Genomic DNA, 23,121 nt, shown 5'->3' with positions numbered 1-23,121 from the left:
GGGGGGGGGGAATACAAAAGAACACAACAATTCTGACTCTCTTGTTCCTGCTGATCTAGAACCCTAACAGATTCCAAACAGTTGATTAGGGCTTTGATTGCCTTTCACTTGGGATAGAGATGGGTAACTGAATATCTCTGTATACTGGTGATACCTCATCCTCAACTGATGGGTGTCTTCTCCCAGAGGTTTCATAAAGATGCTTAAGAGGAGAAGGGATCCTGAAAAAGTCAAGCAGGGCAAGATCAAGTTAATATTTGGATCAGATGCCACCAAGGAATTTCAATGCGGCTAATTACACTAGAAAGTTAACAACAATCCTGCAAGTGCTGCCATACTAACCCCTTTGTTGTTATTGACTCTGTTTAAGTTAGAGTGGAAATTAGAGAAGAGAGCTTTGTAATATTGTGTAGTATCTTCCTCCTGTTGTGAAAGGGAAATGGGTTGACAAAATCCTTTGTGCTAGGTTGCAAACACTGCAAACATTTCATAACAGTTTCTTTTCATTTTACTTTTTTTTCGGGGAGAGGGAAGGAAACAATTAGGGCTCTAAGAAAAATGCACATAAAGTTTAAACCTGATATTTAAGAACCCCTAGCTGATCACTGTGCTGGTCAACTTTTACTTTGGAAATCTGGTCTGAAGCATACTCTTAAAAATCAAAAATCCACTTAAGGAACATATTGTTTAATATTAATGTCATGATGTTAAAAATTTACCCAATCTGGGGTTCCAGGTTTTTGTTTTTGTTTTGCCCTAGATGAGCAATCCTATCCTTGAATTAAGCCATCTAAAGGGCTGTACGATTTGATGCAAAGTTGAAATACCACACAGATGAAACATCCTAGATAAGCCAGAACAGTAGTTTCCTAGTTTATCCTTTCCATGATCAAACTAATGAAGATGAAACACCCAATAGAGAGCATTGAGCTACCTACAATATCTCAAAGATATCCCTGGGCTGGGGGAAATGAAATAGCTGTCAACAATGGCCACTCCATCATGGCAAATCCCAAGGGAAATTAGCTTACAAAAAGACAGTGTCTTTCCAGATCATGGGAAAATGGGTACATTTATCTAATATTTTGTCTAAATATCCATATCTCCTATATTTAAATGAGATTCCCTCCACCCGTGAATTGGGGGAGTGATGGCTTGGTGGTGGCCTTATTTTCATTAAGAATGTGGTGCTAAAGGAAGTTGCTATAGAAAGTGAACAAATAGTAGAGGAAAATAATGAAAGTGGGCAAAAGGGTGAAGATACAGAAGATGCAGTGACTGAAAAAGAGACAAGGAAAAGAACAAAGTTCCTGCTATTATTTCAGGGAAACTTGGATAAACATGCCCATTCTATTCTCACTTTTCCCCTTGTTCTTCATGCGTAGAAGGTTAGTGTTTCCCATGGTGGACTTCTTCTGTTCATGGTGACTCATCACCCAGATGTTTTGTATGATACAAACCCTCTTCAAGTGAGTGAGGATAATAAAATTGGGGACAGCATATAGACAATTATATGGAAATACAAACCAAGATTGCTAGAAGTAAAAGGAAGGTGAACAAATTTGGTTTACTTGACCGAGGTTAAAATAAGACATGTTTCTATAAAATTCTGTGAATGCTTTATGAACTTTTTGCTGCCAGAAATGTTGAAATGTTAATGATTTATGTATTTGCCTAAGAAGAGGAATGGATTATGGGAAAGAGGGACACTTGGATGTAATCTTATAGGGAGTAAAATCTTGTTTGTACTTGTGATAAAGTTTGGAAGTCACTTCTTTAAATATTTTCCTCTTTTTTCTTATGTTTTGTTCTTTCTGTCCTTTTTCTTATTTTTTCTTACCCCCCTTTTTTCTTGAGCTTTCTATTCTGTCTTTCTATATATCTTTCTTTTTTCTTCTAAATGTAATTTGTATTGTCTTTCATTATTATTTTTTTAAATACACATTATTTTTTAAAAAAGGAAATACAAGCCATTTAACTCAGTGGAATTTAACACACAGTAAGCATATGTATGAAGCTAGTTTGGTCTAGTGCTGGCCTAAGATTAGGAAGACCTAACTTCTAGTACTGTCTTAGGCATGGAAGTATATTGGATGATTTTGGATTAAGGCATTTTCTCTCAGCCCTAATTAAAAAGCAATGGCAAACCACTTCTGAAAATGTTCCTTAGATAATTGTACAGATCTGCCCATGTAGTCACCAGGAGTCAAAAAAAGAAGAAAAGATTTTTTATAGATCATGTTTGCTGAATCTGGATTGTTGCAGTCCATTTTTAGACATTGTGCCAATTATCACAGCCAATCACAATTAAACCTAATGTAGGATAACAGCAAAGATAATAATGCTGGGGGAAAATGAACATGGCAGGAGAGCATAAAAACATTTGCAAGAAAGCTCAACAAATGGTGGCTCTAGTCCTTAGGGTTTTTAAAATGCAGGATGAAATCCTAAACATAGCTAGAAACAGAGAGACACATGAATGCCTGCATGTGAGATATCATTTTGGTTCAATTTTCCTCATGTACAAAATGCAACTATCTCCAGCAGAGGTGGAAAACTATGGCCCATTTATGCCTTGTGGACTTCAACTCCCAGAATTCCTGAGCCAATTCTGGGAGTTGAAGTCCACAAGTCATAAAAAGGTCAATATTCCCCACCCCTGATCTACAGTATAAGGCACTCTCTCTATTTATTTATTCATTTATTTAAAACATTTATATAGCCACCCATCTTTCAATCAACTGGGTGGCTCCCAATCAAAAATTAAAAGATGTATAAAATCATTTTAAAAACTACAAAACACGACTAGTTAAACACAAAACATTAAAACAACAAAAATGGCGCGTCTGGCACCATTCCAGATGTGCCATTATCTAATCCTCTCTCCAGCCTTTTTGGAAGGCAAAAAGGGTAGAGATCTGCCAAACCTCAGGGGGAAGAGTGTTCCATAGGGCAGGGGCTGCCATGGAAAAGGCGCCCTTCCTAGTTCCCAAGAGACGACAATATTTGGGGAAGGGACAAGGCGTGTGCCCAGCCTGTCTACCTAATAGAATGGGTAAGATGTCCTTAGGGAAAGGCAGTCCCACAGATTGTCCAGTATTGTCTACATTAGCAAGGTTTTATGGGACATAAATTCAAACATGGACAGATTCCTTTCATAGAAATTTAATGAGAAGTGCCAAGTGCGTATACACAATTGTTTCACATGAATCTTTTGTGTGCATGCTGGCATGTATGAATTTGTGCCAAAAGATTATTTGATGAGCTTTCTCATCAAAATGGGTGGAGTAAAAAATCTAGTCTCTTTGTTGTGGCGTGTATGTCAGCCTGTACGTCTTGCTAGCAATAAGAATAAATCAAAACCCATTCCTGAATTAAAGGCTGAATCTTGGGGAATTTCGGCCAACAACATTTACTTAATTTCTTTCTCTATTTCCTGGATTGGCGTTGCCTACTTGAGATATGTTTCTGCTACAAATGCTAGGATGATATTTTTGCTATCTTGTAACAATAAAAAAACAAGTAAAATACGCTTCGGAAATGGAGCAAGCTGGCCAAGAATTGCTCCATCAATTCTAGGACCCTGGACAACCCTAACCCTATGCAATCCAGGATCAGGGGTAAAAGCCCAGTTTTCAAGACCTGTTTAACAGATAGCAGGTTCAGGGCTAATCAGTCCTGTAGGGCCGTGGGGTGGCCTGCTATTCCAGTCAGCAGGCATTGCAACAGATCTGCTTCCTAGGCCCCATGAGAAGATGGTATTGCTCAAGACAGGATACAATGCAACCTCACTCTGTCAGGTTTTACAAAACCAATGGGCGAAAAACATTCCTATTTGAGTATGTATAATCCACATATCTCCTAGTTGACTAGAGCCTTTGTGAGATGAGGTGATTGGGTCCATGTGGTGATGAATAAATCCTTTATGATCAGGTGGTACCTTCCTCCTCAATGAGTTATTGCTCGACCCTTGTCAGGCACAAGCAACTGGAATAGCTCTGAGGCCTAAGTCAAGAGATTTCTTTCTTTCTTTATTTTGTTTTATAATTTTTTATTAATAATACAAAATTAAAAACACATTGGACATAGATATGACGTCACTGGTTCCATACATCTTCCGACATTTTACAGTAGTATTAGTACTCATATAGACATATAGTTCTTGAGCTTTGCTCACTATTTATAATATAATATTAACACTTTTCACCTTATTTCTGTATATCTATTTATCTTTTAAATATACATTTGTCTATAATCTATATTTTATTCTAACACTATACATTTGTCTTGGCTACCCTCTTATTGTCTATCCAATCATAACATTGTTCCCAGATTTTGTAGTACTTAGTTTCACTTTTATCCTTGAGTTCCCATGTAAGTCTATCCATTTCAGTGCAATTGAAAATTTTCAGTAATATTTCCTCTTCGGTTGGAGTATCTTTCTCTTTCCATTTTTGAGCGAAGGCTATTCGTGCCGCTGTTACTATATGCAGTAGTAAATAATTTGTATCTTTCTTATATTTTCTTTCTATAATTCCCAATAAAAAAAATTCCGGTTTGGCCTCTATATCTTTTAGCAAAATTTCTTCCAGCCATTTCTTTAAATTTCTTTCTTTCTTTCTTTCTTTCTTTCTTTCTTTCTTTCTTTCTTTCTTTCTTTCTTTCTTTCTTTCTTTCTTTATTTATTTATTTATTTATTTATTTATTTATTTATTTATTTATTTATTATTTTCTTTAGATTTCTTTATTGTTGATTCACCAGTTCATAGGAATCTCACTAGACTTCCTGCTTTGCACTTTCTGCAGACTGTCTGCTGACCTTAACTTTTCTCATACCCATGTACATCTGAACCCGCACCCATCAACTACTTTCAGTTACCCATTTCTCACAGTTCCAGTCCTTATGTTCTAAATATATTTGAAACAAGCAAGTTTAGCAAAATCATATTGAGTAAAATACAATTGCAGTTTAGATTACAAATAGTTCCTCTGGACTGCATAACACAGACTTTGGTTCAATACCTTTTCCATGAGACTTGATTTAGTTCTCATGGCCCTAAATCTTGTGTAGAAGTACAATAGCCAATATTTTCATTTTCCACATGTCCGTCCGTCCGTCCGTCCATCCGTCCATCCTCCTCCTCCTCCTCCTCCTCCTCCTCCTCCTCCTCCTCCTCCTCTTTTCCCCCCTCTCTCTCATGCACAAACACACATACACACAAACACACATCTATTCATTTATCTATGCTGATGGTATTATGAACCATACAATTGGCTGCTATTAATCTGCACACAGAATCATAGAATGTTAGGATTTAAAAAGACCTTGGGTAATCTTCCCCGCCCATGCAGGGATTCACTGTCTTAAGGCAGCTAGTCTGTGAAGTCTTCTCTGACTCTAAGGAACCCAGCGATATTTGCAGAATCCTCATACGTTGCTAATGGGTATGAGGATTCATGGCTGAAAGTATGTAGCTTGTCTAATGCCGCAAATTTTCTGGCTGAGAAGTGAGATTTGGGGCAAGACTGACCTACATCAATGTCTTAGTGACACTATCATTTTAGCATCATGTTTTGAAGGTGTTTAATGGGCATCCTACACAGATAGAGACCTTTCCAAATGAATTAACTACAAATAGCTGTATCTCAACACACTTTTGTCTTATGGGAAGATACGTGTGTCACAGTAGCTGCAAACAGGAATTTCCTGCTTGGATTAATTTGATTTATATCACTCTAGAACACATAGACTCATGCCTATGGCAAGGGCTGATATTGGTGGACACACCTCTTCCTTCCTTGTGGGATGCTGTGCTATCTATCCTTGAACTTCAAGCTCCTCCTAGCTTGTCTCCGAATGAACCACCCATGTAATATATACTGATGTAGCAATGACAACCGGCTGAAGTTGGTTGAGTCTGTTTCCTGTACCTCTTGGAGACTCAGCACCTGGGCTGTGGTGATAATGAAGAGTTGGGCATTTCTCCTCCTGCTAGTAGAGATTTCCAGTCTAGCATCTGGATGTAAGTTTGCTTGTAAATAGACTGTGCATTATTTAGAAGAATTGCAACCAGAGATGGTGGTTTCATGGTTTGATTCTTTAAGGTACTGAGAAAGAACTTGCTAGGGGAATTTCAAATTTGAAGAAATATTTAAATTGACATTCTTTGTAATCCCATACGGGAATAAAACTGAATTCAGTTATGTATAGGCAGTGATCACTAGGCTGCCAATCCATGATACATTTACTGTGGAGGAAGCCAAAAAGGGAGAAAGCAGATAAGAAAGCCGTAGATCGGGTATACAGTTGCATTTTTACAGTTGCATTTTTACATTTTTTATGATGACATGCTCAAAAAACCACAGCTGTACTGATTTTGTAATAAATGATTGAGTTGAATGGTAGGAAACTGATACTGAGTAATAGGAAAGATTCACTATGATTGGATGAGGTATGCATGAATGTCAACACTCTCTTGCAGTCATCAAGTGGACTTAGAAGGGGGAACATTTCTTCAGCTTGATTCATACAACAAGCTGGGAGAATGAACCTTCACCCTCATCCTACACCCGAGCTATATATATTTGCCACTATTGCAAATCATACAACCTTGTTGTAACCCAATCAAGTCTGTTGCAAGTAGAAAAGAATATTTGTAGCTCAGGGTTGAATTGATGAGCCTCTTAGCTTGGTTATTTTCTTAAGTTGTTTCATTACCCAACTAGGTAACATCTTCAGTGCTAGAAGGGAGTGGTGTTTGCTCTCTATTTATGTATAGTGGTTCGCCAACACCTAACAGAGAGCAAAGAAATGTCTGCAAGAAAACAACCAAGATCAAGGAGCAACAAGGATTCCACAAATCTGTTGCTTTTGTTATTTTTCACTCAATGGAAACCCACACATATAGTCCCTCAACCACACACACACACACACACACACACACACACACACACATGTACAGTATATATTGGGCTATAATTTCCACCTTTTAAAATTATTTGCTTTATTTATATATTGTCACATTATCTATGAACTCACAGTAACAAATAAACTCAAGTCCAGGTAACATGCATGCTGTTTTTTGAAATAATGCTATTGTCTCATACATCTAGATGTACTTTTACTTATCATAAGAAATGAGGTAGAGGTGAACCATAGGAATGTTTAGTGAATCCAAAGTTCCATCCTGTATAAAACTTTTGACAGATCTGTATTATATATATATATGTAATATCTGTATTGTAGGTCTTTGGTTATTCGGGTTTTCTCCCGCGTAAAATTGGAAGTGTCTTGGCGACGTTTCGACGAAGTCCCATTCGTCATCTTCAGGCTGGTGTTTTCAGCTTCGTGCTTCTAGGAGTAAGCTAGAAGCTGAAAACATCAGCCTGAAGATGACGAATGGGACTTCGTTGAAACGTCGCCAAGACACTTCCAATTTTACGCGGGAGAAAACCCGAATAACCAAAGACCTACATACAAACACCCGCAAAAACCTCAGAAAACAAATATCTGTATTGTATATATAATTGTTATGGTTGTTTGATCGCTTCTCAGTCTTTTTGACTAGAAGGACATCATTTTGGTCCTTTTGAGTTCTTGTGATGATATTGTTACCCTCTCTTCTGGTGGCCTCTTTTTTATTGTTTTTGCTTTTCCAATCGTCAGGTCTTTGGCAATGACTTGCAACTTTCCATGATGTGTCTGAACTATCATTATTAGTGTTTTCAGTGAGCAGTATAATTTTACCTCATCTAAAAATCAATGACTTATTCTCATTGTGGTCCAGCATGATTTCTTTTTTCATTGTTCAATGTTTCTGATGTTCCAGCTTTCAAACCATGGCCTTGAAAATATAAACCTATGTTTTCTATGTGATATCTCTAAGCTCAATTAGTCTTATATCTAAAATAGGAACACCACGTTGTCTCAAGAGCCCTTTTTCTGATGTTAATCCTTCTCACATCCATGACTACTGAAAAGTAACAGCAAGGTTTTCCATCACTTTGAGGCCTGAAACATAGGATATCTGTAATTCAAATCCTAAAGTAAGCTTATCAGGTTAAACCCACCTAACTCCCAACTCTCTGTTTCCCAAACTGGTTTGCTTTAAATATGTTATGTGGCTCCAAAACTTTAGGGTTTTTAGCTACCCAAAGAAAGTTAATGTGTCCTTTGGCCATCAAATAGTTGCCCATTCCAATTCTAAGCAGATATGTGTAGGATCAGATATGAGTCTACACTCTCTTAAGGCCTCTGAAAATTCCTCAATATTAGAATTTTCAATTTACTTTGGGGAAGATATTTTTTATATCTATATATATCATGTTTATATCACATTTTTGCTTCATTGTGATTCAGGAAAGTATCAAACTGCTTGTACCACAGACTGGGAGTGGTAACCTGATGTCAGTTCTCTTACTACTACCATAGCTTGCTGGAAGAAGAGCCCTCGTTGTAGATTGTGAGAGATGGAATTAAATCGTAAAACACTTTCACTGGAGAAATTTTTAGCAGAAATTGACATTCATTAAGGATGCCATAATTGCAACATCCCTGTAATAAAATAGGATTGAATGTATTAAGAATCTGTTCAGTTCTTATAATTTAAGATTCCTTGATTACCCTTTCAAGGAAGACAAGTCTATGGATATGTAGCCTTGTAAAAATGGTTTCAGAACATGGTAGATCATGCATGTCTATGGAGTTTCTCAGTCATCCAGGTCATGATTGTCCCAAAGGTACTTTTCATAAGGCAGCTGGAGTCCCTTTGTTTTTTCCTTGAAGACATTTTGCTTCTTGTCCATTCTTCAGATCCAAAAAGAACTTCTTGTTACATTTTAAGTTGGACAGTCTTGCCCCAAATTGCTGATATAATGAGGAGCAAAATGGGCTGAATATTGAAGGGATTAGTTAAAGAAAGAAACCTCTGCACGTCATTGCCGTATCTGTCACACTTGGAATTTGCTCCCTTGTGGTTTGATTTGCTTGTCAGAAACTAGCTGGGAGTGTTGTAATCACGTGACCATAAGACTCTGCAACCATCATAAATGTGAGCCGATTGCCAAATGCCTCACGACTGTGGGGGTGGGATAACGGTCGCAATTTCAAGGATGGGTTATAAGTCCCTTTTTTCTGGGGCTGTTGTAACTTCAAATCATCATTAAACAAGCAGTTGTAAGTCAAGGGTTACCTGTATGGTATGACTGTCAAGGACAATATTGGAGAACAGGGTAGCAAACAGAATTGCCTCAAATGGAACAATCCAGAATGCCCCCTCCCACACATACACACAATTTCTCAAGCAAGCTTTGAATACTTTGATTTCTTTTCTGACCATAAAAATGTCTTAGCTTTTTGTAGTGTACTGCAGAATTCAACTGTAATTTTTTTTTAAAAAATCAGCTATTATTTTTGTTGAGGATTATACTGTTGGAATTGGTAGGAAATTCCAAAGACATAGTCTATAGGAATCACATGTTAGGTAAGAGGGCGAGGCTGTTCCTTGAAGTAATGATTATTGATCTATGCAGTGATAAAATGTTATCCTAGGATGTTAGCTTAAGAAAAACAGCATGTGAATGTTCACAGAAAGCCACAGTTGGTACCTACAGAAACTAGCAAATCAGCGTATCTTCCTTATTAGTCTTCAGTGAATTAGGCTGAGTCAGATGGCATTTTCAAGCAACAATTTTGTAACATTTTCTTCCTTCAAACTGAAACAGGGTGGAAATCAAAGTAGCTGGTGTGGGTGGAAGCATGGCAGCAATGAGAAACTATGAGTAAAGAGGTGTCCAACGGGTCTTTGGGTGCAAAGCAAGAAATACAGATGTATCAAGCTTCTTCTGGCAAGCTACATTGGAACCAGCTCAACAGGCATGTCTGATTGGGAGTTTTATAGTACAAAAGCTAAGAAGTGATTAAGATAGGATTCCAGTGACAGCTGTGTATTAAACCTGAATCTTAGCAAAATCAAGGTTCAGACCCTTTACCTCTTTTTCTGGCCTAGGCTATGCAATGGGATGGATGCCCCCTCTTATGAGGGAGGGGCTACTTTTCATATTGCAATTTCTGATTTTGATAATGGACAGATCAGCTGTCAAAGTGTTTATGAAACTCAAAAGCTCATTGTGGCACAGAGATGCTAGAAACCTAGAAGAAGAGCTTGAAAGGGGGGAACAGTAGAAAAATAGCTGCCTGGGGCAGCAGGGTGTGTGTGACGTTGTGTGACGTATCAGAACTTTTCCCCCATTGCTGGCAATGGGGTGGGCATGGTTTCCTTGTGACGCATCCGGCCCGTGGACCGGCAGTTTGACGCCCCTGCTTTAAGGAGTCAACTTTAGTTAGCTAGAAACAGAAACTTTAGTTAGCTAGAAAAGCTCACACTTTTTTGGGATGGTTTACCAGTGCTGTCTTCTGTGTTTTTTTGTTTTTTGTTTAATTTTCCAACATATGCAATAGCCCTGGGATTTCCCTTTTAAAAACTTTATTTAGTTTAAAAAAGTTAGAGAAACATGGAACATTTAAGAAAGCAAAAAATATCGTACGGATAATAAAGCCGAGGTAGATAAACAACAGACCTAAGAAAGTATTTCCTAAATGTTTGTCATCCCACCTCTCTTTAATTGTTAGATTTTTATTCCATCGTTATTACTTTATACATAACTCAAGGTGGCGAATATACCTAATACTCTTTCCTCCTACTATTTCCCCCATAATAGGAGGTGGGAGGTGGGTTGGGCAAAAAAAGAATGACTGGCCCAAAGTCACCCAGCCAGCTTTAGTGTAGTCTTAGTGTACACACCTTCCCTAAAAATCAAAACATGAAAATGTAAACAAATGAACAATGAAAACAATAAAATGAAAGTTTGGGAAAGGTGGATTTATTGCAACAACAGAACTAAAAGGTTCTTCACGTCTCCCCTGGACTCTGTCTGCACTGAACCAAGGGGGATAACATTACACAATTTGGAAAATCCTGAACATGTATCATAAAAACTGATATGCTTCAGTATATATTTAATGATTTATGATATTATGCAATATTTCACATCCTTTCTCTAAAGAAAACACAAACATCCTTATGGGACTTTAAACTAAGAGCACTTGGTTAACATGGTCATTTGTTGAGATGGGCAGCTACAGAAATAATAATAATAATAATAATAATAATAATAATAATAATAATAATAATAATAATAATAGTAGTAGTAGTAGTAGTAGTAGTAGTAGTAGTAGTAGTAGTAGACTAGACTAGACTAGACTAGACTAGAATAGAATAGAATACTTTGGGATTTTCTATATCTAAACTCTAACTAGGCTGCTTAGTTTTCTAGGTCAGATAAGGTTGGTTAATATAATCACTTCCTTACGTAGGAAGGATCACACAGTCTTGGCAGAAACTATATCCAACAGGAAGATGTAATCTGGGTTAGATGACCCAAGAGTAATGGTCTGAAGTAAACTATCTTCTCTCTCTCACTTCCAGTTTGGACCTTCAAAACACTTTTATGGCTTAATGATCCTACTTGACACTTGGCCAAGTTGTTCAAGATGATTAATAAGCCATCACAGTTGCTGCAGTGCACAAGTGCTTCTTTCATCATTCTGCTTCATGTTGATCTGGCAACTGATTGCTAAGTGTTCAATGTTGATTATGAAATATGAATCACCACCAAAGCGATGATAATAAGAAGTGAAATCTCATAGATTTAAAGAGGTGGAAAACCATAAATCACATTTCTTGGAATTGAAATTAACTGCTGTAAGGTTGGGCTTTTGAATTAAACTTTCAAAATATGAGGGGAGACAATGGGAAGAGTTTAATATTATGTATTATGTAATATTTAACATCCGCAAGTAATGCATTAAATGAATACAAAGGGAAGTGTTTATTTTGTGACATAGGAAAGTGATATGTATATGGTAGAATTGTGGCATGTATAACATACTAAGGGAGATGAGGAAAGGAAAGTAAGGAGAAAATAGTTGGCTTTTCCAATGTTTTAGAAAACTTTCCCAACTTTGAAACTTTCATAGCAATTCTCCATGGAAAAATGTAGCAAGTACTTTTTTTTTCTTGTAGAGTCCTTGGTGTGCTTTGAGTTTGATTGTTTGCTTGTTTCATTACCTGACTAGTGAACAACATCAATGCTAGTGAATGTGGTTTCAGCTAAGCAGACAACAAACAATCAAGCAGAAAACAATACTTTAATCAAGGAACTACAAAGGAGAAAACCACACTCACACCAACATGGGCAGGATAAGCTACTGTATATAAACAAAGAGCAAACCCCACACTCACTAGCACTGATGCTATTGTCTAGTTGAATAATGAAACAACCACAAGCAAATGTCAAAGCTCAGAAAGTACCAAAGACTGCATAGTTTAACCCCGGGTTACATATATTCTCTTCTATTTATATATATATTATCTTGCTTGGAATCCCTTTTCTGGCCAATCCAGATTGAGAGTTCTTTGATTGCTTTCCCTGGTATAATTAGTTTGGAAGTAAGCCACTGGCAATAGAAGGTGAAGTTCACTTAGTTCCAGAAGAATGTTATTAAGTCTTTTTTTTTAGTGCAAGCTTTGTGTTTGAGGAAACGCATTTGATACATTATCAGCCATCTCTTTCTGCATATTCTTTAATTAAAAAAAAGAATGCAACAGAAGAGAGAGAGAGAGGGACTGACAAAGAGGAGGAAGAGAAGAATAAAAAGGAAAAGTGCTTATAAATGGGTATATTTCGAATGATCCAGAAACAACACAACAAATATTTTTGAAATATTTGAAGGGTCATCATGCAGACAAGGGAGATGTATCTTCTGTTGCTCTGAAAGGCATTATATCCAAACAAGTGAATTCAGATAACAAAAATAGGATGTAGATTAAAGATGAGAAAGAAGTTCCTGATGGAATAAAGTATCTGACCATCTTCCAATGATTCTTAACAAGGGAATGAGAGAAGCCTGCCTTGGAAGGGGAACTCAAGGCTTTAGATGCAGGAAGACTTCAGGAAGTCTTCTCAAGGTGATCTCAGTAAATGGATAGGTTTATAGGAATAAATAGTCCTTGATATCTTCTGGGCTTCAGCATGTTAAAGATCACCATCATTATTTTGAGCTAGTACCTAAAACCAATGTGGAAGCCAATTCAATCAAGTGTGCTCTATACACCACCCACACAGCATCAAAGTGTTGCAATCTCTATAAATGTAGAGAGATCCCCATTCTTTGACAATATTCAAAGGACACTAGTCAAAGAACAGAACCTAAATGTTCTTGAAGCCAGTTACTAGCTGAGTGAGACCCTCCATTAGCCTTCAAATACTGGATCATGATCTTTTTTTGCTCCAATTTGCTGCTAATCCTGGCCCTGCTAATTATTTTGCCTCTCCCAATATACTTCTACTTTTCAGCTTTGTATGGGCCTGCAGATTCCTGCAAAGGACGATGTAATGAAAAATATAACCGGGAAGATGAGTGCCACTGTGACACTAACTGTGAACAAAATCAGAACTGCTGTGAAGATTACCACATCCACTGCAAAACAGGTAAAACATTCTCAGATCAAGCTTAACTAAGTGGATGTCACTACTATATATTAGTTGTCCTGAGATCAGAATGGAAATAGTTTACACATTGCCCGTTTTTTTTTACATGTTAAATCATTTAATCTAGCCAAAGACACGGTATACTGGTTGTCTTGTCACCCATCTTAGCTACTCTAGTCTGACCTAACTTATCTTTTTTTAAATTAGCCAGGATTAGCAGCCGACTGCCCTCTATTGAACACACACACACACACACACACAACAAATACACCCCTCCTCATAGAAAAAGTGACTGTCTTCATGCATATCCATACTCTCCAAGTTTGTGTAGATTAACAAGAGATAAGATAAAATGTTTTATAATAATTCCTTGTTTAAAATAAATAAGGTCGTATCGTCAAATTGGAGACACATAATATGGAATAGAAATTTGATATGTTGCTTCTTGTTGCTGTAGCTGTTTGTGTCCAATCAAAGAAAGCATGTGAGTCCAAACCAATGGAAGAAGGGGTTTACTAAGCTATTTAAACTAGGTCCCTTCTTTTGCCAACTTAGACCTCATTTTGAAGGATGGACTCTAGGGTGCATGTCTGAAGCCTCTCAATCCAGGAAGACCCCAAATAACTCTCAGATGTCAAAGCCAAACGGCCTCTGTACACTTCTTCTACTTCATTTAAATGCCAAGAGAAGACCTCAAGAGATCACTCCACCCATGGGACTTTTTCAGCAGTAGCATTGTTGGTCTTGCTGAAAAATTTCTTTCTTCCTGCTTTGTCCATCCCTAAATCAATGAGCTGTTGTCTTTGAGGATGCAAAGCAAAACAGGACACTGAAGTGTCAAGTGAGGAACAACCAGCAATTCATGGTCTTTTCATTATCAGGAAAAGCAATTTTGATTGTGCCAAGTTTTTGAATCAACTAACAACCTGAGTTTGCAAGATACTGTTGTTACATGCTTTGGATGTGGGTGGCTACTTGTGTGGTTTACTGTTTTAGCAATATTATTTAAATTGCCATGTTATGATATTATATTTTAAGTGCTTGGGATTTCATTGGCTGATTTTAATCTATTATAAGCCTCCCTAGGAAAACCTGAGGGTGACACTTTTTAAAATGAATATATAGTCCAAAAGGGCAACATCTAAACAGTTAAGCTGCCTGCCCTCCTCGCTCTCCCTCTCTTTCTCTTTCTCTTTCTCTCTCTCTTTCTCTCAGACTTAAAATAATGTGTGGACATTATAGCTTTGATTGTCTAGATGGGTGGTCACCCGGCATGTCTATGGGGTAGACATAGATCACAAAAATCAAGATGGTGCCTGTTACCATACAATTAAAACTCCTTCCCTTTCATGTGCATTGCATGACACAAAAAGGTCTTCAATTGCAATGGTGGCAGCCACTACTTTGATTTTTCTGACCCTAACCCTATGGATATCCCTGGTACCACATAGGACTTGTAGGGAGAAGACAACAAGAATGTTGGTGCTGCGAGGAAAAAAATGCCATGGAAGGAATACTAGATTTTTTTGAAGATGATGTTGCTATTGATATTGCCTCTGCCAATACTCTGGGCAATAAACCAGAGTGGCCAAGGGAAGGGGATCCTAGGGCCTCCACAAATTTCTGGAGCCACAGATATATTTGGGAACTCTAGAGAATGGAAAGAAACCAGACCCAGTTGGACTCAATGGGTTTGTTTTTCATACCCGGTCATGCAATTAGATCAATCTAGTTGGTGTTTTCACCCACATAGGGGATCTAAGCAACGGCAGCCCTTGCATGATCTTGCTGCATTTGGATGTTACACAGGATTGAGTATCTGAATGGGAAACCACCAGAGAATCCCAGGAATATAGGCTTGATTGGGAAGTAGGAAAAAAATGCAAAAATAAAAAGCAGTGTCCAGTCATTTCTATATTGCTTCCAAGAAGGCTGCATGAACAGAGCCATCAAATCATCTAGTGTTGAACTTGACACAAAGGAGATTTTACATTTTTTTACCAAGGCAACTGACCTGTAATATGGTTGGGTTCTTAAATATTGGTTGGGCCTCATCACTGGTAGAAGGCAAAACAAAATCAGCCATCCTGAGAAACATTGACGAGTGACGTATCAAGTTTAGAAAGAAACAAAATAAAACCATCAGGCTTTTGTCCAAAAATATGAAAGGTGATTCCCAGGAGAAGCCAAACAAGTTTGGAGCCACAGGCCAAGGAAAAGGATATCTTGGAGGTAGGGGGCAAGCATGTCACCAAATCATGGCATTTAAGGAAACTCTCTCCCTCACAATATGTCATAGCTGAGTATGGGGATGAGGAAGAAAATGTCTAGACTTAGTTCTAGCTTAGTTTAAGGGGTTTATCTTCCTAATGCAAAGTATCTCCACAGCCTCAATCCTTGCTGATTGCATCTGTTGAAAGAAAAAGTCTTCATCAGGGTCCAGTCCAAGCTGGGGATAAACAAAATGGAGACTGATTTAGGAAAGAAGATTGTAGTTTATTGAAGAGCAGAACCAGACAGAAATGTGGCTCTGGGAAAGCTGACCACATGGAGCAGGGAGTGGTGGGTTTTTATAACTTCTTGGGCTTTTGTGTTTGGAGTTGTTTCCTGTTCCTTTGGGGAAATATAATATTCTGTCCTTTTTAATATCCCCCCAAAATATTTCCTTCTCTAGGAGGGTGGGTGGGTCCTTAAGAACTGATGCATTTGGTGAGCACAAACAATGGGAATCAATAAATTGGAAAGTATGGAAATATTCCTCCAGATGATATGCAAAAATCCAAAATGGATAGGTGGAAGTTGCAGCCATCTTTTCTTTACTGGCAAGAAGGCCATATCTGTAGCAATAAATGACAAGTTTGGTGCTTCTCCGTGACCAGAATATTAATGCCAGATTTCTTCCTTCTTTAACAGGTACCACAGATGACAAAGAAAAGGGCAAGTATTGGAACCTTCTCTTCATCTTTACATGAAACGTGCAATGAAAATGGCTAACTGCTAAAGCCATAGAGCTATTGGTGAATCCTTTGAGGAGGTAATGAAGGCAGGATTGAGCTGATTGGGTAGGAACTCTTAATATAAAGGAATTCTTAGCCAATCAGCATCCCTACCTCCTCTACCAAATAGTTCTTAGTTGCTTAATTTTGCTCCTAGAGTTTCTACAGGGAGTAGAAACTGCTTCTATCAATAGTAATTGCTAGCTCACCAACAGTTGCATACTGTACTTCAGTGATGATAAAGACATTTCCCAGATCTATTTCTTGCAGTTAAAACATTCACTTCCTCTTCACTGACACCTAGTGGCAGCAACCACTTCCTTTCTATTGAAAATAATTTCATTTGCCAGTTGGTCAAAATAGGGATATTTTGGATGACAGTTCTATCACCCTTTGCAATTGGCTCTGCAGGCTGGCGTTTATAGGAATTGTGTTCAAAATACCTTGAAGATAACAAGTTGCCTATAATTGCAATCAAACATTAGCAGTTATACAACTGAATTCATCCATGTGCCTATATGGTCTTGGTTCCCTTAATTTTAAGGATACTGCAGGAAAATTTACATTTAAAAAAGGATTTTAAAACATGCTTCCCTTCTAACAATATATAGCCAGAAGCATTTGGATCTTTTGACACCACTAAGAACTATAGTGAGCAGAAAACTAAAGTCCAATGTATACTTGAATCCAAGAGGTGTTTACTATATACAGTACCATTTTATCATGAGTCTTTTCCAATTCATCATCCATAAATCCCAAGTTTTGGGGTCTTTCTAGATGACTGGTTCTTAAATAGTTTGATCCTATTATCCAACTATTTAAACCTTTCCCAGTTTTAAATAATGTCATTAATACCCCCTCTCCCCAAAAAACCAACCCCAAAGTAAAATAGGCTGTTATTTTATACAAGTGTCTCAAAAGCAGCAATCCCAAACTTCATTACCATTAGGATAGGTACAAATAACCACAGTATAAGAGCCACTGCTCTAGGTAGACTTTGCTGTGAAATAAGATGAGGAAATTCAACAAGTGGCACAGTCAACTCTACTTGAGTTTGAATAAGTTCTCAGATGTTGCCAGGTGACTACCTGGAGCTCTCCATGGTGATCAGAACATGGAACAGTCAGGTTGGATCCTTCCTGCTTTATGATCTAGGGGTTCTAGTATGAGAACAGAAAAAGGAAGAGCCAGATGTCAATCCCCTGTAGCCATAAATCTCGTGAGGATTGCTGCCAGTTGTCCCTCTTGTTATTTGCTGTTTAGCCTAAACTATCTCACCAAATAGCTGTAAAGATAAAGCCGAAGTAGACTCCTTGGGAAAAAGACAGAATCCTTGGTAGAATTAAGTCTTGCACACAAGACACATTGTGCACATTATAAAGTAATCATCCACATTCTAGCTTGTTCTGCTCTAACAATCTTTGTGTTGATTGCACATGAATAGCTGAACCACTAATGTTACTCAATAAATTTGCCTCAAAACCTACTGTGCTGCTGTGTGAATGCATGGGTATTATTTAGTCTTTGCAACTTTGCACTCTCAGTATCTTCCTTTCTTACAACCAGGTGCTGATCAGAATATAAATCTTATGATACTGTTTTTTTAATTTAAAAACAAAACACAGATAATATATGATGTGTTTTAATAGACAACTACATTTAGTAATGTATCTTCTGAAATTAAAACATCTTTACACTTTAAAATAAAACATGCTCAGAGGTAGAAGTTAAATGAAATGACAAACTGACACAAATCAGAAATAGTTTCAGCTATGCATTCTCAATATGCATACTTGTATACTTTTCAAAGTTGTATTTAAAATTCTTCAGAAGATTTTTATCTGCAATCTTTGAATCGACGTGGGTGGATAGCATTCTTTGCCCATTTTAAGCAGCTTTGCCAAGTGACTGATTCAAATGACCTTAAGCTAAAATCATTATTTTTCCATCAGAAGGATTCTCATACAGAGACAATACTATAACAGATGAAGAACTACAAGAAGCATCAGAGAAGATTTACCAGACTGACCACAATAGAGCAGAGGAGTCTGACATTGTCCTGAACAAGCAATTCTTCACTTCCAAAACAAATGGACATGAAGATAATTCTCCAGATCGGTGGGTTTAACCTATTGGAATGTAAACTATAAAGCGAACATAGGCAATTGGAATGGTAGACCCTTAATTACAGATAACCAAAATTCCAGAGATGGAAAAATAACTATTTAGCATTCTTGTTTCTAAATTTGGAGCTGGAAATATTTATTGATGACTATATCAATAAATGGCTTGCTATACTGTACTTATTAGATATTTATCTTCATTCAGCCATAGTAATATATTCCAGGAGCATAGGAGTCAAAGGAGGAGCCCAGTTTCGATGACAAAATTTTGTTTTTTCAGGTAGAAAAAAAAATGCCAGGTTCAAACCTAGGGGCTGCTATATTAGAAAACCCACATCAGACAAGGCTGAGGTGATTAGGAAGAACCAATTGTCTCTGTCTTTTATCTAAGGCAAAATATTGACTAATTACGATCCACTTGGAATGGATCCTGAAAGGAGATATGTCCATGGATGCTTGGCAGAACTAGGGAAGGAGGTTGAGTGGCTCTCAGCAACACAATTCTGTGGTAGGAAAGCCATCACGGCTATGTGTACTGCAACGGGATAGCTGCCTGTCCCACACACAGCCAAGAGGGTTATGAATGAAATCACTCTTCCAATCTGTTATGGAGTGTGGGAAGAATCCTGCGCCTGTGGTAAACTATAGACCAGCTTCACACCAAGTGGTTTTTCATTGGGCAGGCTCTTCACTTATGTCAACCATGAGAAACTCTTCTCAAGGCCAACCTATGCCAGTTTCATCAAGCTATTGGATAATTATCAAGCACATGTTGGGACAGAGGAGAAATTCACAAAAGAACAGATGAAAGAACAAGACATTTTTCTTCAGGATATCATGAAGACTGAGGTCATGAAAGAGCTATATAAGTTTCTTCACAGCCAAAGTAAGTCTTTGGTAACTGAGAGATAATCAACGTGATTTTATACAGAATCATAGAACCATAGAGGTGGTCAACCTCAATCTTCTGCTCAGTGGAGAAATCCAAATAAAGTTATTTCAGGTAGACTTTGTAGAGTGTACAGTTGTATGAAGAAATATTAGGCAGCCCTAATCAAATTTAATTCCAAGGACTCTCCAAGTGAACAGAAACTGACATACATGGCACAAAACTAAACATATCTTTCTAGAAATGTGCTTACTATTCTCTTGGGGATTCACTAAAACATACAATATGACCAGGGTTGCTGCAATTTTAGTATATAATTATGCTTAGCGTGGGGAGCCCTCAATTCCTCCATTTTTGCTGTCAAACTTCTTCCTTTGCAATATAATATTGTATCACATGGAAGCTGTACCTGTTTTTGCTGAATGTGTGTATGAATAGACAAGGTTTTCATCCTGGAAATGGTTTTGTGACTGAGGAAAGTAACATAGGAGATGATTCACAACACTCTTATAGAACTATGATTCCTAAAACAAACAAGTTAGACATTTTCAGAATTAATGTGAAAGTTATTGACAATTTCAAAGAGCACATTTTTCTCCCAGCCTTCTTCCCATCTCTATTAAACATGTCTACTTTGGATTTCTTTCATAATATCTCTGGTCTACAGAGCATTGTTGGGATGATGTGAGAATTGTTTGTGATGTCTTCATGTAACAAGAAATTAATGATTGTTTGCCATCCATCTGTATCTCCATCCTAGATCGATATGATACAGAACCAGAGTTTGTTGAGGATCTTAAAAAGATGTGGTTTGGTCTTTATTCCAGAGGCAAGGATGTTAATGATAATGACTCCAGTGGCTTTGAACATGTCTTTGTAGGTAGGTTTAATTAAAACAAGCTGATATTCCTTCATACATTTAATTACAGGTAGTCCTCGGGTTATGAGTATTCATTCAGCAACTACTCAAAGATATGACAGAGCTGAATGAGGGAGATTCACAATGCGTTCTTGAAGTTCTGGCTGTTGCAGCACCCCATGGTCACGTGATTGCAATCAGGGTGATCACAAGCAAAGTCAATGGGGAAGCCAGCAGGAAGTTGCAAGTCATGATCATATGAGGTCTTTATTAATTTATTTATTAGATTTATGTGGCAGCCTATTGTAAACTCTGACTAGCTCACAACAATCATAAATTGAGATTCCTTGGATTGCTGTCATTAAGCAACATGATCACATGATATTGCACTTTACAACTGCATCAGTTAATGAAGGAGTTCTCAGTCCCAATTGCTGTTGAAACCCGAGGAGAACTACAATTTGTCTATGTGATATTGCTTTAGCACATTTTCCCACTTAAAAGTTGGAAGTTTGTGGCAAAGTGAAGACAGGACTGCTAAAAGCGAAGCTGATGACCTTGGCAGGATGAATATCTTGCCAATAGAAACTGATTTGTATTAATTTTTAAAGATATTCCCTATTTCCCCCCCCAATGTTCCTTAAAAAGACAGTTGTAGTGCAATCCATCTGCATATGAACTCAATGTAATTGAGGCTCACCAATGGGGGAGAATGGTCTATGTAGTTCAACTTGTGCAAGAAGTTCCTTAGGTTTCTTGAGCTCCATCTCTCTGAATTTCCAACCATCATATCCTTTGGTGATTCTGTTTCATTTCACCTTTTCATTAAGCTTTACCCCTGTCTTCCATTTTGCTACTATCATCCTTCCTATTTATCCCTCCATTGTAATATAATGAACTCTGTAAACTTCTCCTCCATTTCCAAAAGAATTTGGAAGAATTCCAAACCTGAACAGTTTTTTTAGGCTTTCCTTATTGATAGAATGGAGGAACGCTCTTTGTTAATTGTATAAAGCTTCTTTGTACAGGAATTATGACTTATAATTTGTTGTTAAGATAAATTAATATGTTCTTATGGCTATGGTTCTTTTTAGGAGAAATCAAACAAGGAAAAGTATCTGGATTCCACAACTGGATTCGTTTCTACCTTCTGGAGAAACAGGGTGTTGTTGATTATTTCAGCCACAGCTATGATGGTCCGGTATGTTTCACTGGAGAAAATGAATACTCTTCCATTATTGGAGAAAAATTAACCCACTTGGGGAAGAGAAGAAATTCCAGTTCAGCTGTTAATTCACTGGCACTTTCCCCAGGAGGTCACAGTACCTTCCCTGATGAAATACTGTAGGCATGCTGTGCATCTGTTTGACCTCTCTGTGAAATGCTGAGCTATGATTTCCAACATCCCTTGCTATTGACTGGACATACCCTTGTCAATAAAGCCAAATTCTCCTTGTTTAAGGGATAAACAGCTATGCAAATATTATGCAGGCCTGCCATTCCTTGGGATAATGGAAGCAGAGGAACAATAATAACAGGAGTAATAGCACTAGTTATATTGTTGTAATGCCAGGCTGTTGCTAAATATAATGGAGCATATGGGTAGAAAAAAATACACGCATCTCTATCTCTGTCTGTCTATTTATCTGTCTGTCTCTCTGTCTGTCTGTCCATCCGTCCATCCATCCATCCATCCATCCATCCATCCATCCATTCATATCTGTCTGTCTGTCTGTCTGTCTGTCTGTCTGTCTGTCTGTCTGTCTGTCTGTCTGTCTGTCTGTCTGTCTGTCTATCTATCTGTCTGTCTGTCTATCTATCTATCTATCTATCTATCTATCTATCTATCTATCTATCTATCTATCTATCTATCCATTGGCATTTCATTAACAAGGTATATTTCAGGTTTCTTCCTGTTTTTAGTATTTTATGAAGGCAGGATCATCTGGATTTGTTTCTAATGAAAAAATAGTATCATAACTATGACAACACTACTATAAGAAAAGTCCTTTAAAAAACCCTCTTGCAAAAAAAGCATGAAAGTATATTAGTATACATGAAAGTATATTAATGGTTAACTTTAATTTTATGGATGCAAGGTTCTAGCCCAATGTTGCAGATATATGGATGTGTATCTCAGCATAGTTAGCAGGGAGGTGTGTGCTTTTGGGCAAAAGGAATGCCTGTTCTCCCTACCTAAAACAGGTTGCAGAAAATACGTTATTAAAAATGGCGGTTCAAAAGAGAGAGAAGAAGAAGGAGAAAGAAAAGGAAACAACTTATACACAATTATCCAGTTGTGGCTGGTGACACATTCTGGGCACGCACAATGTCACAAAAAAAGTCTTTGACTGGATTCAAACCTCCAGAGAATGCAATGAGTTAAGTCCATTTTAGATGTTTCTTTGTGGACTCCCTCTTCTCTTAGTAATGAAGAATGGTCTCTTTAAGACTAATGAGAACAACACTGGAGCCTTCATTCATTTGCTCTTCCACTCCTAATATACCCTCTTGTTCTAGGGACTTTTGGGATACAGCAGCAATTTCTCCTTTCCAAAGAAATGATGGTTTGATTTTTCTCTAAGGGTATACAGCAGCACGCCTTCCTTCCTTCCTTCCTTCCTTCCTTCCTTCCTTCCTTCCTTCCTTCCTTCCTTCCTTCCTTCCTTCCTTCCTTCCTTCCTTCCTTCCTTCCTTCCTTCC

The 23,121-nt window shown here is 37.7% G+C and overlaps 1 protein-coding gene across 1 annotated transcript in view; it reads left to right on the top strand.

Moving 5' to 3' along the window:
• Nucleotides 1-21,619, top strand: part of ENDOU (endonuclease, poly(U) specific) — a gene marked incomplete at its 3' end in the record, with an annotated part of 26,753 nt that extends 5,134 nt beyond the window's left edge. The window contains 8 exon segments of the mRNA XM_015817650.2: nucleotides 5,918-6,023; nucleotides 13,417-13,429; nucleotides 13,431-13,551; nucleotides 16,465-16,488; nucleotides 18,500-18,665; nucleotides 19,354-19,556; nucleotides 20,320-20,439; nucleotides 21,513-21,619. Of these exon segments, the coding sequence (XP_015673136.2) occupies nucleotides 5,918-6,023; nucleotides 13,417-13,429; nucleotides 13,431-13,551; nucleotides 16,465-16,488; nucleotides 18,500-18,665; nucleotides 19,354-19,556; nucleotides 20,320-20,439; nucleotides 21,513-21,619 (860 nt within the window).
• Between the last annotated feature and the right edge of the window lie 1,502 nt (nucleotides 21,620-23,121).

Source organism: Protobothrops mucrosquamatus, unplaced genomic scaffold, assembly GCF_001527695.2.
Source record: "Protobothrops mucrosquamatus isolate PMUCROS unplaced genomic scaffold, P.Mucros_1.0 scaffold616, whole genome shotgun sequence".
In the NCBI taxonomy this organism is placed as follows: Eukaryota; Metazoa; Chordata; class Lepidosauria; order Squamata; family Viperidae; genus Protobothrops; species Protobothrops mucrosquamatus.
This window is presented reverse-complemented; position numbering and strand designations above follow the sequence as displayed.